General features: G+C 38.5%; 1 protein-coding gene across 2 annotated transcripts in view; it reads right to left on the bottom strand.

The window, feature by feature from the left end:
- The window catches only part of COL14A1 (collagen type XIV alpha 1 chain), a 142,261-nt gene that overhangs the window by 78,557 nt on the left and 50,787 nt on the right, over positions 1 to 12,917 (bottom strand). For both annotated transcript variants that reach the window (XM_087931683.1, XM_026703612.2), the window contains exons 19-28: positions 8,566 to 8,695; positions 8,341 to 8,463; positions 7,140 to 7,289; positions 5,982 to 6,098; positions 4,427 to 4,573; positions 3,823 to 3,897; positions 3,518 to 3,657; positions 2,795 to 2,918; positions 2,429 to 2,572; positions 1,243 to 1,407 (exon numbers count right to left, since the gene is read on the bottom strand). In XM_087931683.1, coding sequence (XP_087787809.1) covers positions 1,243 to 1,407; positions 2,429 to 2,572; positions 2,795 to 2,918; positions 3,518 to 3,657; positions 3,823 to 3,897; positions 4,427 to 4,573; positions 5,982 to 6,098; positions 7,140 to 7,289; positions 8,341 to 8,463; positions 8,566 to 8,695 — 1,315 coding nt within the window. The remainder of the gene's footprint in view (positions 1 to 1,242; positions 1,408 to 2,428; positions 2,573 to 2,794; positions 2,919 to 3,517; positions 3,658 to 3,822; positions 3,898 to 4,426; positions 4,574 to 5,981; positions 6,099 to 7,139; positions 7,290 to 8,340; positions 8,464 to 8,565; positions 8,696 to 12,917) is intronic.

The following is a 12,917-nucleotide window of genomic DNA, read 5'->3' as shown; positions in this document are numbered from 1 at the left end:
TGTGAGGGTCATAAGTTGAGATACTCATGTAACCAAATTTCATTTTATGGCTTTTTTTGTGGCAGCCATTAAGTGAACACTGGTCACTAAATGAGCATGGCAATCATTAAGTGAACAAATGATGGTTGAGCAAATCAGTATTCCTTTGGGCATTTTTGCTGGAAACTGGCTTAAAAGGGCTGGAAACCAGGAAAATATGTCATAAATCTTGGTCATACAACCACAGAATGCTGCAAATGGCCATAAAGATAATCCAGTTGCCAAGGGCCCCAAATGAATCCATCTGACCACCGGTGTTTGTGCAGTCATCAGAAGTCTGGAATTGGATTATAAGTAGCTTTGGGGGCGGAGAGCGGGTTCATATCTTCAAACAGTTTCTAAGTGACTGATCGTTAATCAAGGACTATCTATATTATATTGGATATTTTATTACTGCAATATATGGTAGAAACAGAAGAGTGAATGCTGGGTATTAAGTAGTGTACAGACATGATCAATACAAACACGGTTTGTTATTATATTATAACCAAAATAATAAAGCTAATATTACATACATACCCACGCCAAAATGAATCAGGATGCCTTCGTTACATTTGCTTTTTTCTAAAATTGCTCACTTTTTAAAAATTATTCTCTTTTTAACTTGCAAATTGACCATCATCATTGTCAAACCATATTCCAGCCAATTCTGTCCTCCTAAGTCTTTTTAAGGGCATTTATTTTTATTTTATTTATTTATTTGTCAAAAGCTTACAATATAACAAAAACAAGAATAAACTTAAGTTTAAATACAAGAAATAGGAATGAATAATTGGGGACAATAGGACAGGGGTGGTAGGCACGATTGTGTGCTTATGCACGCCCCTCTATGGGTTTCATCTTACCATAGATAGAAGTAGTCTATCCAACTTGGAGAAGTAGTTTTTAAATGATGTGCCCAGTGTCTTTCTATATGTTGTATGTTCTTAATGGATTTAATTATAGTAGTACATTTGAAATTGTTATTAGCTATTTTGAGCACCATCCAAATTGCCTACAAATGCAACACACTCTTCTCTAATGCCACCATCAAGTGCGCACTTATCTGGGAGAAAACATTAAACTTAATGGGACTGACTTCTAAGTAAACACGAAGAGAAACAGGATGCTGTACACCATCATTCTGAAGATCAAGTTAGCCAAACGCATTTTTTAAAAAATTTGGGGCAATAGGCAGGAAGAAGTAAAGAAACAACTGCTAACTTGCGGAGGCTGTTTCACAGACAAAAGTGATCAGTTCATCTTCAATCTTCTTGAAGGCATCAAAGTCATCCACAAAGAACACATGTCTGTCGCTCGGCTTGCTGCCAATGTTAACCAGTTCTGCATAATCAGCATCTGCTACTCCAATGGCAAATATACTGTATCCTGGGGAAGGAAGGAAGGAAGGAAGGAAGGAAGGAAGGAAGGAAGGAAGGAAGGAAGGAAGGAAGGAAGGAAGGAAGGAAGGAAGGAAGGAAGGAAGGAAGGAGGAAACATTTCTGGGATCAGTCAATTGGTAATTATATAAATAAAAGTTGAATATATTTTTATTAATCTAGTTGAGGCTTCCTCAGCCTATCTCTTCCAAATGTGTTAAGACTAGATAATTCCTCTAAGACATAGGTGTCCAATCTTGGCAATTTTAAGACTTGTGAACTTCAACCCGCCCAGAATTCCTCAGCCAACCCTAGACATCCCTGATCTCAGAGAATGATGTGTATTTATAGCTCAATACATATAGAGGGAAGATTGGAGAAGATTGTTCTAGCTACTTCTTGAGCCAAACCTAGTTTTCTCCAAGGACCAGATCAGGTCATAAATAACCTCCTTGCTCTTATCAACACCATCTGTTTATTCTTTCTGCATATTCAGAAAAGGATTGGTTTTGGCATCCTATTTCCTTTGGCTGGCCAAATTTATTTTAGGAACAGAAATGACCCATGTCTGAGTCAAATGGATAAAGAAGCATATTTCCCTTATTTCTCTCAATAACACATGATCTAACACTAATATTTGCTCTGCCAGCATACCACTGTTGTAAAGTGGAGTATTTTAGGAGTGAAATTACAGGAGTTATAGCCCCAACTAAACTTGGGTCCACCAGGTTGAAGAAGGCGATTGTAAACTCTAATTTGGAAGCTAATTCTCAGGAAGGCTTGCTTCTAAGAAACATGCCATAGATGTATGGCATGTAAGTGTCCAATTAGCTAACAGATATGCAAAAAAATGGGGATCACATATATATTACACCATTATTTGCTCAATCATGATTTATTGAATAAACTATAACTGGCTAAGTTCACAAAATACGTTAACAGAGTAATCTATTTATTTACCATGGAAGGCCAGGCACATTTGTATCAAACTGATGACGTTCTGAAGGTTTTCTACGAAAATGAATTCTTACCATCTAGTTGCATCTCTCTGGAAACTTCGTTCACATCATCTTGAGATCGTCCATCTGTGATCACTACTAAAACTTTTGGGATCCCCTTCCTGGTCCCAGATTCCAAAGTAAATAAGATCTGCTGTGCATGTTTAATTGCTCTGCCTGGGAAGGAAGGAAGGAAGGAAGGAAGGAAGGAAGGAAGGAAGGAAGGAAGGAAGGAAGGAAGGAAGGAAGGAAGGAAGGAAGGAAGGAAGGAAGGAAGGAAGGAAGGAAAAATTATCATGTAATGTTAAACCACTATTGGTTGTCTAAGAAAAGTTTTAATGAACTCAACTTTGTAAACTCGATCTCTTCTCCTACAACTCTTCCAGCCATTCAACCTACCTGTTTTGGTGTTTCCCCCTTTGTAGGCAATGTGCTGAATGGCATCTAGTAGAGTTTCTTTGCTTCTGTAGGCATTCAATTTAAATTCTGTCCTCGTATCATCACTGAACTGGCCTATTGCCACCTGAATAAGAAAGATGCCTTAATAATCATATTTGTACATAGTTTTAGCAAGAGGACTTTACTTTCTTTTTAAAAATCCCAGCCTATGAGTCAGATATGGGAAGGAGCATGAAACAAGAAGGGTATTTCAGAAGAAAAGGGCTGGTTATCAAACTAAAGAAAGTATGAAAATTTTTCCCCTCTCTCAAAACATTAGGGTCATGCGAATAATTTGGTGGAGATTTCGAACAGACAAAAGGATACTTTTTCAACTAGATCTCCAAACTTGGCAACTTTAACACTTGTGGACTTCAACTCCAATAATTCCCATGGCTAGCTGAGGAATTCTGGGAGCTGAAATTCACAAGTATTAAAACTGTCAAGTTTGGAGACCCTTCATCTAGATCTTGATTAACCCTGATGAAAAAATAGAGTTTAAAAACTATGGAGAAAGAGTCTTTGGATTGTGTTGGATCAGGAATGTGACCCCCCCCCCCAATTAATTATTTCGGTATCTCAATCACAGTTTACTCAAGGTGACTATAATTTGATACGACTGAAGACATTTCATACACAACTTCAAAATATTCATATACTCAATGAATCTTCTCTCTTGCTCACCTGAGTTCCATCGGGACCAATCTTGTCAAGAGCACCAACAGTGCTATATAGAAAGCCAATTATTTTGTTGAAATTTGCATCTCCAATACTCCAAGATCCATCCACCAAAAAAACCAGGTCAGCCTTTGCAGCTTTGCAAACTACAAAAATACACAAAGTACTTTGAAATAAAAAAAAAAGAAACACCAATTCACTGATCAAGTTTCAGTTCCAATTGTGGTCAAAATTCCAGGACTACCATACTATGGTTAAATAATCTTTTTTTAAAAAAAAAACTTTTAGTATTCTCTTTGCAGAAAGATTACCTTCCTTTGCTGGAGGAATTGTAGGCTGTGGAGTGGTGGTTGAAGGAGTTGGTGGTGGCTCAGTTGGGTATGGCACTGAAAATGGAGAAAAGAAAAGTTAGAAACAATGATGAAGCAGTGGTATATATTGATATACTGTATGTGCCTTACTGACATGTTTGGAGATCAAGAATAAAGTTTGGGGGGAAAAAAAGCGTTGTCCTAAGCACAGCTACCAAGATCCCACTTATAAAGATCTGAAGTCCTTCCTCAAGTTCAAAATCCCCAGGTAATGGAGCTAATATATAGTCTATTGACCAATCAGATGCAGAAAAATAAGTTTCCACTAATGATACCAGACCTGACCATACCATCTGCTAATCACAAGTGTTTCCTTCAATGTTTGAACAAGAATCTGAAATGTGACTCCCAAAAATTCAAACTAACATAGATATTAATCTTATTTCATGAAGCTCCTAATTCTAAAGTCTCTGATGCTATGTATATCAAAATAAACTATAGGGAAAAAAATCAGAAAATTAGATAGGAAAATGGAATCTCTGTTTACTTCTGACATCTCATACATGAACATTCATCAACATTATATAAGAAACAATCCACTTACGTGTTGCCTCTATTATACTGATGGCAGGCCCTTCTAATTCTTGAATTTGTGAATAAATGCTGATATTGTATTTTGTGTCAGGATAGAGTTGAAAGAAACAATGCCTAGATGCCCCCCAACCTAATGGCTCTTCTTCAATTGCCCCATCTGAAAATAGAGAACATTAAACGATCAGGACTTTATTGTCATTTTCTAAAATACACAGCAGAATAAAGAACAACACCCTAAACACAAGTATATTTTGAACTGTGATTTCCTACAGGGAGGAGGACTATGTATATGAACATGAATTATTCTTGTTTCTGATATTTCTTCATGAATACACAACTCTAACCTACTAATGTCAGCCTTTTAGTAGTCCATATGAAGAAACAGAATCTTGCAAGGCTGAGTATGTTTTTCTCTTCTCCTATCCCAGTGAATCAAAGAGAAGTTAGCCTGATTCTCTCCTAAACACTATCTGGTTTTCCACGGCTTAAGGAATGCTTCATCCCTCTTTGCTTGTACAATAGTTTTTGCCTATTTTCTTCAAGATCATCTCCCTTATGCTTTACAACTAAAATAAGTTACTTCAGACTGTTGTGACAGGTGAGCATGTTTGGGATTTTAAGAGTAAACAGTGAGTATGTAAAATGGTGGCCGTGGTGCCTTGCCATTTTACAAAATGGCTGCTACGATAGGCATGAAAATCGAATAGCCTTATAAACCACCTAGCATTGGTCATCGTCATTTTTATGTTTGAAAAACACCAACTTCTCACATATTCACTTTTAATTAAAAGAAGAAGGACTCTATTTAGCAAGACTACTAAGCTGCAAAGGAGATGTCCTCAGGTACATTTGGGTCTCATGATAGAAATGTCAGACTTCTGCCACACTGAAGACTTCAGATTGCTACCAGAATAGATTATTTAGTCTTTTAAGAGGGCAGTTTCAATAGTTCAGAGCTTTTAATCACATAACTCTTGCCTTTCAGATAAGGGGAGACTCTTACCTGAATGTCTTCTCATGTCGAATAGGGAGTGTTTTGCCGATTTCAGGTGTGGCTCAGTGTAAATAAAGACAGAGTCCAAGTATTTCCCTCAATGAGCTTTATGTGTTTATTCAGCTGAATAAAGATGGACCCCTTCATAGTAAGAGGGAACACTGAACCCACTTCGACACTCATATTTATATGTTTGCTATATGTTGGGGGGGGGGGGGGGGGGGGGGGGGGGGGGGGGGGGGGGGGGGGGGGGGGGGGGGGGGGGGGGGGGGGGGGGAAAAAAACGGGTTTTTTTTCAAAAACCCCACATGTTCACTCCTTCACCCAGAAAGACTGGCACACACACACACAAGCAAACTGGCACACTCTACATAATAGCCAAATAGCCATCCACCTCCCTTGGGGGTCCTTCAAGGATATTCATTGTCACCTCAGGGTCACTGGGTGTTTCCTGAGGGACTTTTCATGACCTTGAAGGCCTGCAGAGGTAATGGTGACATTGACAATTAGATTCCTGGTCAACAGGAGCACCTTAATAGTTGAGCGACATATGCATAATATATTGACTTACCAGTAAGAGATTCTATTACAATTCTGTAAGCAGTTGCGTGTCTGTGGGGCTGCCATTGGGCACATAAGCTTGTCATTCGGGTTTGATAAGCTCCTAAGTTTGTCACACCCAAATACACTGCAACGAAAAATACAAATGCAATATTATTCGTGCTTTTTTATCAATTCCATCAGACAGGAAAAAGGCGCATTTTGTCATGATTTGGATATCAGAGGAACCATAGTTCTTGCTTTGTGGAATTCCTCTTATAAGCAAGAGGTGAACTTGTAATGTTATACCAAAATCTGCCTTGCAGATTCTGAAATGTTTTCCACCTCTGGAGTAAAAGAAGGTTTTGTCCTTCTATCACATTGCATCAATGATACATTGAACAAAGCTGAGAGAAAGGAGATAGTGTTGGGGTTTCATATTACAGATCTTTCCATCATTCCAAAGACTCCCTTGCTGTCCACACCTCCTGGTCTGAAAGAATCTGCAGGAGAAGTGACCTCATTTTTAAATTGTGAGAAACCTGAAACACTGGATTACTGTACCCTAACACTTCTTGGTCACCTGGTCACGCAAACATCAGACTCAAGTTATGAGAATTTCATGAACATTTTATTTTCCTCCGAAATACATGAGAAGAACATACTCTTTTTCATCAGACTACAGAAATAACATTTCATCCTAACACCAATAATGAGAAACAGGAGACATGACAAGGGGAAGTTGAGGCATAACATCTGAAGGGCTTCAAAGGTTTTAGAGAAAGGAGCCTCAGAATCATACCTTAGTCTCATTACTCTTCTCTTTATAGATTGCGGATTCCTTGCTGATCACAATTTAGACCATTTTGCACCACTTGCTTAACCAGGAAAGTTAGGAAAAGGGAGATAATATTTACCAGGTTTCAAATATCCATAATGGTACAAGTTTTCCAAACTATTCCAAAGAATGGAACTGACCACTTCTTAGTAATCAAAAAGAGGTGTATTAAAATGGATCTGATTTTTAAAAGGTGATCTTCCACTTTTTGTTCCAAATGAAAAATATCCAAGACAGACCCTCATTCTTTGTGTCATACCCAGATTATGACTCCTTACTAAAACAAATGCTAAAGTAATCAGTGAAATATAATCCATGGGGGTGGGGATTTTAAAAAGCCAAGTTTCTTACATGTTTTGGCAACACTTGCTAAGGCTTCACTAAATCCTGTAGGGTAAGAAGCAAATACTTTAACATTATACTCTGTTCCACTAAGCAAATTCAAGATAAGGATGGTGTTGACGTCATCACCCACAAAGGTTTCAAGTGCTGGTCCAGAAACTGAAAGAAACAAGAGAGGGATCTGATGAACATGGTTTATTTTTCCCCCACAGCACTGCGTTTAGGTTAAAGATGCTGGGAAGTTCCATTATTACTTTCTGATTCACAAAAGCGATCCTTAATTTGAAAGCAAGAATACCTAGCAAGAGGCCCGTTATAATGACACAATAAATAAATCTGATAAATAAATTATTTATCTATTTCATTTAATATTTATTGTATTTTTATCCTGCCTTTATTGCTATATAAATAACTCACAGCAGTGAACTCACACAATTATCTTTCCTTCCGCTATTTTTCCACAACAACAACCCTGTGAGGTGGGTTGGGCGGAGAGAAAATGACAGGCCCAAGATCACCCAGCTGGCTTCCATGCCCAAGGCAGGACTAAACTCACAATCTCCTGGTAATCGGCCCAAAGTTATCCAGCTGGCTTTATGCCTAAAACGAACTAGGACTCACAGTCTCCTGGTGATTGGCCTAAAGTCCCTCAGCCAGCTTTCATGCTTAAGGCAGTACTAGAACTCACAACCCCCTGGTTTCTAGGCCAGCATTTAACCATTACAACGAACTGGGTCTTTCAAGTTTATTCACAAATCATTTGTTTGTTTTACAGGCTCTAAACTCTGAAGTTCAGGAAAAAAAGAAAAATATTTGTTAAATATTTCTTTTGTTTAGGAGAGCTGTGAAAAGCTGGCTCTTCTCCCCAACTTTTGCTGAAGGTGAGGGAGACCCCTTTGCTCCATCATGCTTGAGAGTTTTTGTGTTTTATTTATTTGATTGTAATTTCTTGGATTGATGTGAGTTGCCAGAATCATTGAGAATTGGGCAGCATACAAGTTTAATAAAGTATTATTTTTCCCTTTTGTTTGTTTTTCTACAGCCTCAAAAATCCCCTACTCCATTACAAGAAGAAAATTTATCTTGTATCTTATCTGTGTACAGAAGAATAATTTGGTGAGAATTGGGAAGGAACATTATTTACACAAAGTATAACTGAGATACATAAATGCATAAATAAAGCAGGCAGGCAAATATTTGAAGCACTCACTATTCACAGGTTTATATACAATCCTATACCCCATCGTGGGAGATCGAGGCGCATCCCAGCTAATCCTTAATCGATTATACCATTCATCCGAGACTTTCAGATTTTGTGGAGGAGAAAGAGGCACTAAGGGGAGAAAAAGCACATTATAAGTTATTATTTTTTTCCTCAAAACATCTAACATATAAGCACTTGCTTATATTTGAGCCTTCACAACTTTGTACTCACAGGTTTTTCCTGGAGCTGACAAACTGACTCCTTCTCCATCAGCATAGATTGGGGTGACCATAATTTTGTATTCAGTATCTGAGAGCAAAGGTTGAAGAAGCAAATTGTTTTGCCTCGCAGGGACTGTAACCTGGAGGGAAGAAATATTTAAAAGGAAATATTACAACTGCATCGTACAATATCTTTCAGGCTTGACTGTAATAAAAAAAACAAAAAATGTGCAGAGAACACAAAACAACTTTGTGTTCAAGCATATATCTGTGTATTTTGTTATATGTGAGTTTTTCAGAACTTGATATGCCAGAATTTCCAAAGTTTATTTATTTATTATATTTATGTGCTACCCATCATATCCTGGTAATGAGATAAAGAACTAGATTTTCAGATACAAGGATGCATACATTTTTCCCCATTTGTGGGTTTAGCATTCTTAAGAAAACTTCATATATGAAACAAGGCATCGCTGAAAAGATAACTAAAAGCTTGCTGGCTGGAGAATTCTGGGAGTTGAAGTCCCCATGTCTTTAAAATTGCCAAAGTTGAGAAATACTGAGTTAAGACTTCCAACAAAGATTACCTTCTTGGGAGGTCAGCTGAAACATATCAGTTTGCTATGTCAAGGGCAGAATTTGTGGTCGAATACAGATTCAGCTTTTTGAAACATTGAGCTTTGTCAAACTCTGCTAAGATGTTGAGATGCTGAACAATTCTGGCTTTTACTGTGATCACATTCCATGTTACCAATCATTTGCATGAGTGATATCAATTAATCCACGCAATAAAATTCTGACCAGAACTTTTCTTTTTGTTTGTTTCTTTCTTTCACAGTCACATGTGATATTCCTTAACCTCCTTCAAAGAGCTAAAAATGGCTTAAAAATCAATAGCTAGCCAAAATCCAGCCAGCACTTTCCATATCATCTTAGATGCTGATGTACTTCTTGCTTTACTACAAATGGTTTTGGACCTGAATCTAGAGAGTAGTTAGCACCTTTTTTATCTCAGTCATAAACATGGCAGTTAACACTTTGGAGAAGCTTAAGGTTCACAGTGTGATAGGAAAATCATGCCAATAGTGGATGATGTTTCTCCTAAGATTGCATGACAGACCTTGGGTGAGAGGAGGTATCTTCTCATTTCAAAATCTGTTAAGCTTGGATTTCTGCTATTGTTTTTTAATGTGCTTCCTGCCTCAGGAAAATGAAAATTTGGACCATCCATTTTCAGTAATATTACTCAAAGGAACTTCTGGAGACTAAAAAGAAAGAGTTATGCATTGCCAATCTTTGATCCAGGTCAGAAATTCCGTTCATGAGAATAGTTGTTTAAAAAGCCCGTATGGGAGAGTGGATTGGTATTTACAACAATGAGGTTTGCTTAACAACTGCCATAAAAAATGGTAGAAAGTTGGGTCTGTTCATGTGGTACTTCAACTTATGACTGCAATGACTTAGGACCAGGATTCTTGGTCATAAGTCCAGGACTCCCTTTGAAAATGAATTGATTCTCCACTGCACATATAGCAATAGTACTTAGCATTAGAACTTAGACTTATATACCACTTATATACCGCTTCATAGTGCCTTACAGCCCTCTCTAAGCAGTTTACAGAGTCAGCATCTGGGTCTGCATTTAACTGACTTCAGAAGAGTGGAAGTCAACTTTGAGCCGGTGAGGATCGAACTCCTGGCAGTGAGCTGAGTTAGTCTGCAATTCTGCAATCTAACCTTTGCGCCACCATGGCTCTTAGTATAAAAATCATTCATATAAAATTATTCTCTCTCATAGAATATACTACAAATTGCTCTTATACAAAGAAACTCATAAGCATGATGCCCCCACAAAATGTTCCCCTTCCTTTGACCAACCAAAACACAAAATGGAAGAAGACATAGAAAGGATGTAGAAAGAAAAGTAGAAGAAGTAGCTGTGCAGGAAGAGAAGGACAAAGAAAGTCGGAAAGCTGGATGGTGAAAAGGAAAGCAAAAAGACAACAGGGGAAGGGAAGAAAAACTAGAGAAATCCTCTTTAGCTATTACAAAATGGGTGAAAATCCACCGAGAAAAATAGCTACTCCAAGGAAATGTCTAACTGTCAAAGGCTTTCGTGATTTTGAGCAGAGATGTTAACACGTATTTTGCATATCTGGGCCACTCCACTTATTTCCATAAGTTTCTTATCTTCTGAGCAGTGAATATAACACATCCCTCCCTCCCCCGTTCACAAGTAATTATGTTGAGAGGAAAACAGACTGCAATGAAAGCATGCTATGAAATTATCCTGAAGTTCACCGGAGGAGAGAAAAATTCACTTTATGCAATGACTTCCTAGGTCATTTATTTATCGAACATACTTCCTAGAGATTTGACTTGACTTTAACCTGTCTCCTATGCCCCCAAAATTCAGAGATTTGATATAGCCACCAAGAAAATCCAGCTTTTCTTCTTGGGATCAAATAATGGAGGTGGAGCTGAGAAAAAGGCCTCTCTCCCAGATTGTGAAACTGGGCAGGTTCCGATGAAACACTGCTTCTTTCAAATAGTTGTAAGAGGGCTTCCCATGTGTAACCTTTTTGAATTGTGTCCAGAAAATAAGGGAGGGACCAGTGAAGCTGCTATAAGACAGAAATGGCAGGCTGAGAAGATTGAATCAACAGCTTGGCCAGAATTCAAATCATTTTATGGTCCATAGTATCTGTAAATCTTTCAGTCCTTGTTCCTCGTTGTAATTTCCTTCCAGCTTTCTCATGCCCGGCTGCCTGAAATGCTTTCATCTATTTATTTCATGTCTCCATCAGAGAGATTCTCAAGGTGGATAGCAACCATTTGCGAAGTATTAAATCAACCGATGAAAGCAGACAGGGCTCTTCGTTCATAATGATTTCTCCTCTAAGCCATGAACATTTTTTCTATCCTCGCTGTCCCTATTTCAAAACAAGTCCCTCTTTTTTTCAGATCTCTTCTTAAAGCCATGGATTATGAGTTTAACCCATTAAACCTCACCCCTAAATGACCCAGAATTGGTAGGCATAATGTTATGCAATCATATTCATTACGGACAACCTTGGCCACGATGGGGCTGCAAACTGGGAATCCTGGAAGTTGAAGTCCACTCATCTTCAAGTGCAAGATTTTTGGAGAACCATGAAAATTGAGTCAGGTCTATGAGCACAGTAAATGTTAGCCTACCATGCTCTCCATGTGAATGGAGAATCCCCTACCTCCTGCTTGCAAGAAGAAAAGGGGTTTGTTGAACTTTGTGTTCACCAAATGGCACAAGATACCACCTCATTGTCCATTTAGAAGCAGAGGAAAAGTCCTGCTCAACTTTTCATATCAAACCTTTGATATTTGCCAACACAACATGTCCCCACCCTCTTTATTACAAATAGTCCTCAATTTACTGCACAATCATTTAACAGATTTAACAGATTAACAGACAGTTGGAAGGGACCTTGTAGGTCATCTAGTCCAACACCCCATCCAAGCAGACACTACACCATTTCTGACAGATGGCAGTCCAGTCCAGTTCTTGAAGGCTTCCAATGATGAAGCTACCACAACTTCCAAAGGCCAGCTGTTCCATTGGTTGATTGTTCTCACTGTCAGAAAGTTTCTCCTTATTTCCAGGTTAAATCTTCCTTTGTTCCTTTTCCATCCATTATGCCTTGTCTGGCCTACAGGTGCTTTAGAAAATAACTTGACCCCTTCCTCTCTGTGGCAGCCCCTCAAATATTGGGACCTGCTATCATGTCTCCCCTGGACCTTCTCTTCACTAGACTAGCCATGCTGAGTACTTGCAACCGTTCACTGTATGTTTTAGCCTCCAGTCCCCCAATCATCCTGGTTGCTCTTCTCTGCACTTTTTCTAGAGCCTCAACATCTTTCTTATAAAGTGGTGACCAAAACTGGATGCAGGTGTGGTCTTACTAAGGTTTTATAGAGTGGTATTAGTACCTCCCTTGATCTTGACTGTATCCCTGTTAAGGCAACTTAGGATTTATTTAGCAACTGTTTGAAAGGTATTGGAAAAGTGACTTCCAACTGGTTCTCCCACCTATGACCATTGTAGCATCCCCACAGCCACATGATCAGAATTTGAGCACCTGGCAACTAGAATGTATTTACGATGGTTGCAGCATCCCAAGGTCATGTGCTTCTCATTTGGGACTTTCCAAGCTAGTTTCCTACAAGCAAAGCCAACACAGGAAAGCCAGATTCAATTAAAATTCATTTAATAACTGCAGTAATTTGCTCAATCACCATGGCAAAAAAAAAGTGGTCAAATCAGGTGTGATTCACTTAAGAACCACCTAACTTAGCAACAAAAACTCTGACCCCAATTACAGTTGT

The sequence above is a fragment of the Pseudonaja textilis genome, chromosome 3 (genome assembly GCF_049901715.1).
Source record: "Pseudonaja textilis isolate UNSWEBS1 chromosome 3, rPseTex1.2, whole genome shotgun sequence".
NCBI classification, from domain to species: Eukaryota; Metazoa; Chordata; class Lepidosauria; order Squamata; family Elapidae; genus Pseudonaja; species Pseudonaja textilis.
The sequence above is the reverse complement of the archived record's forward strand: the minus strand, read 5'-3'. Positions and strand labels throughout refer to the sequence as shown.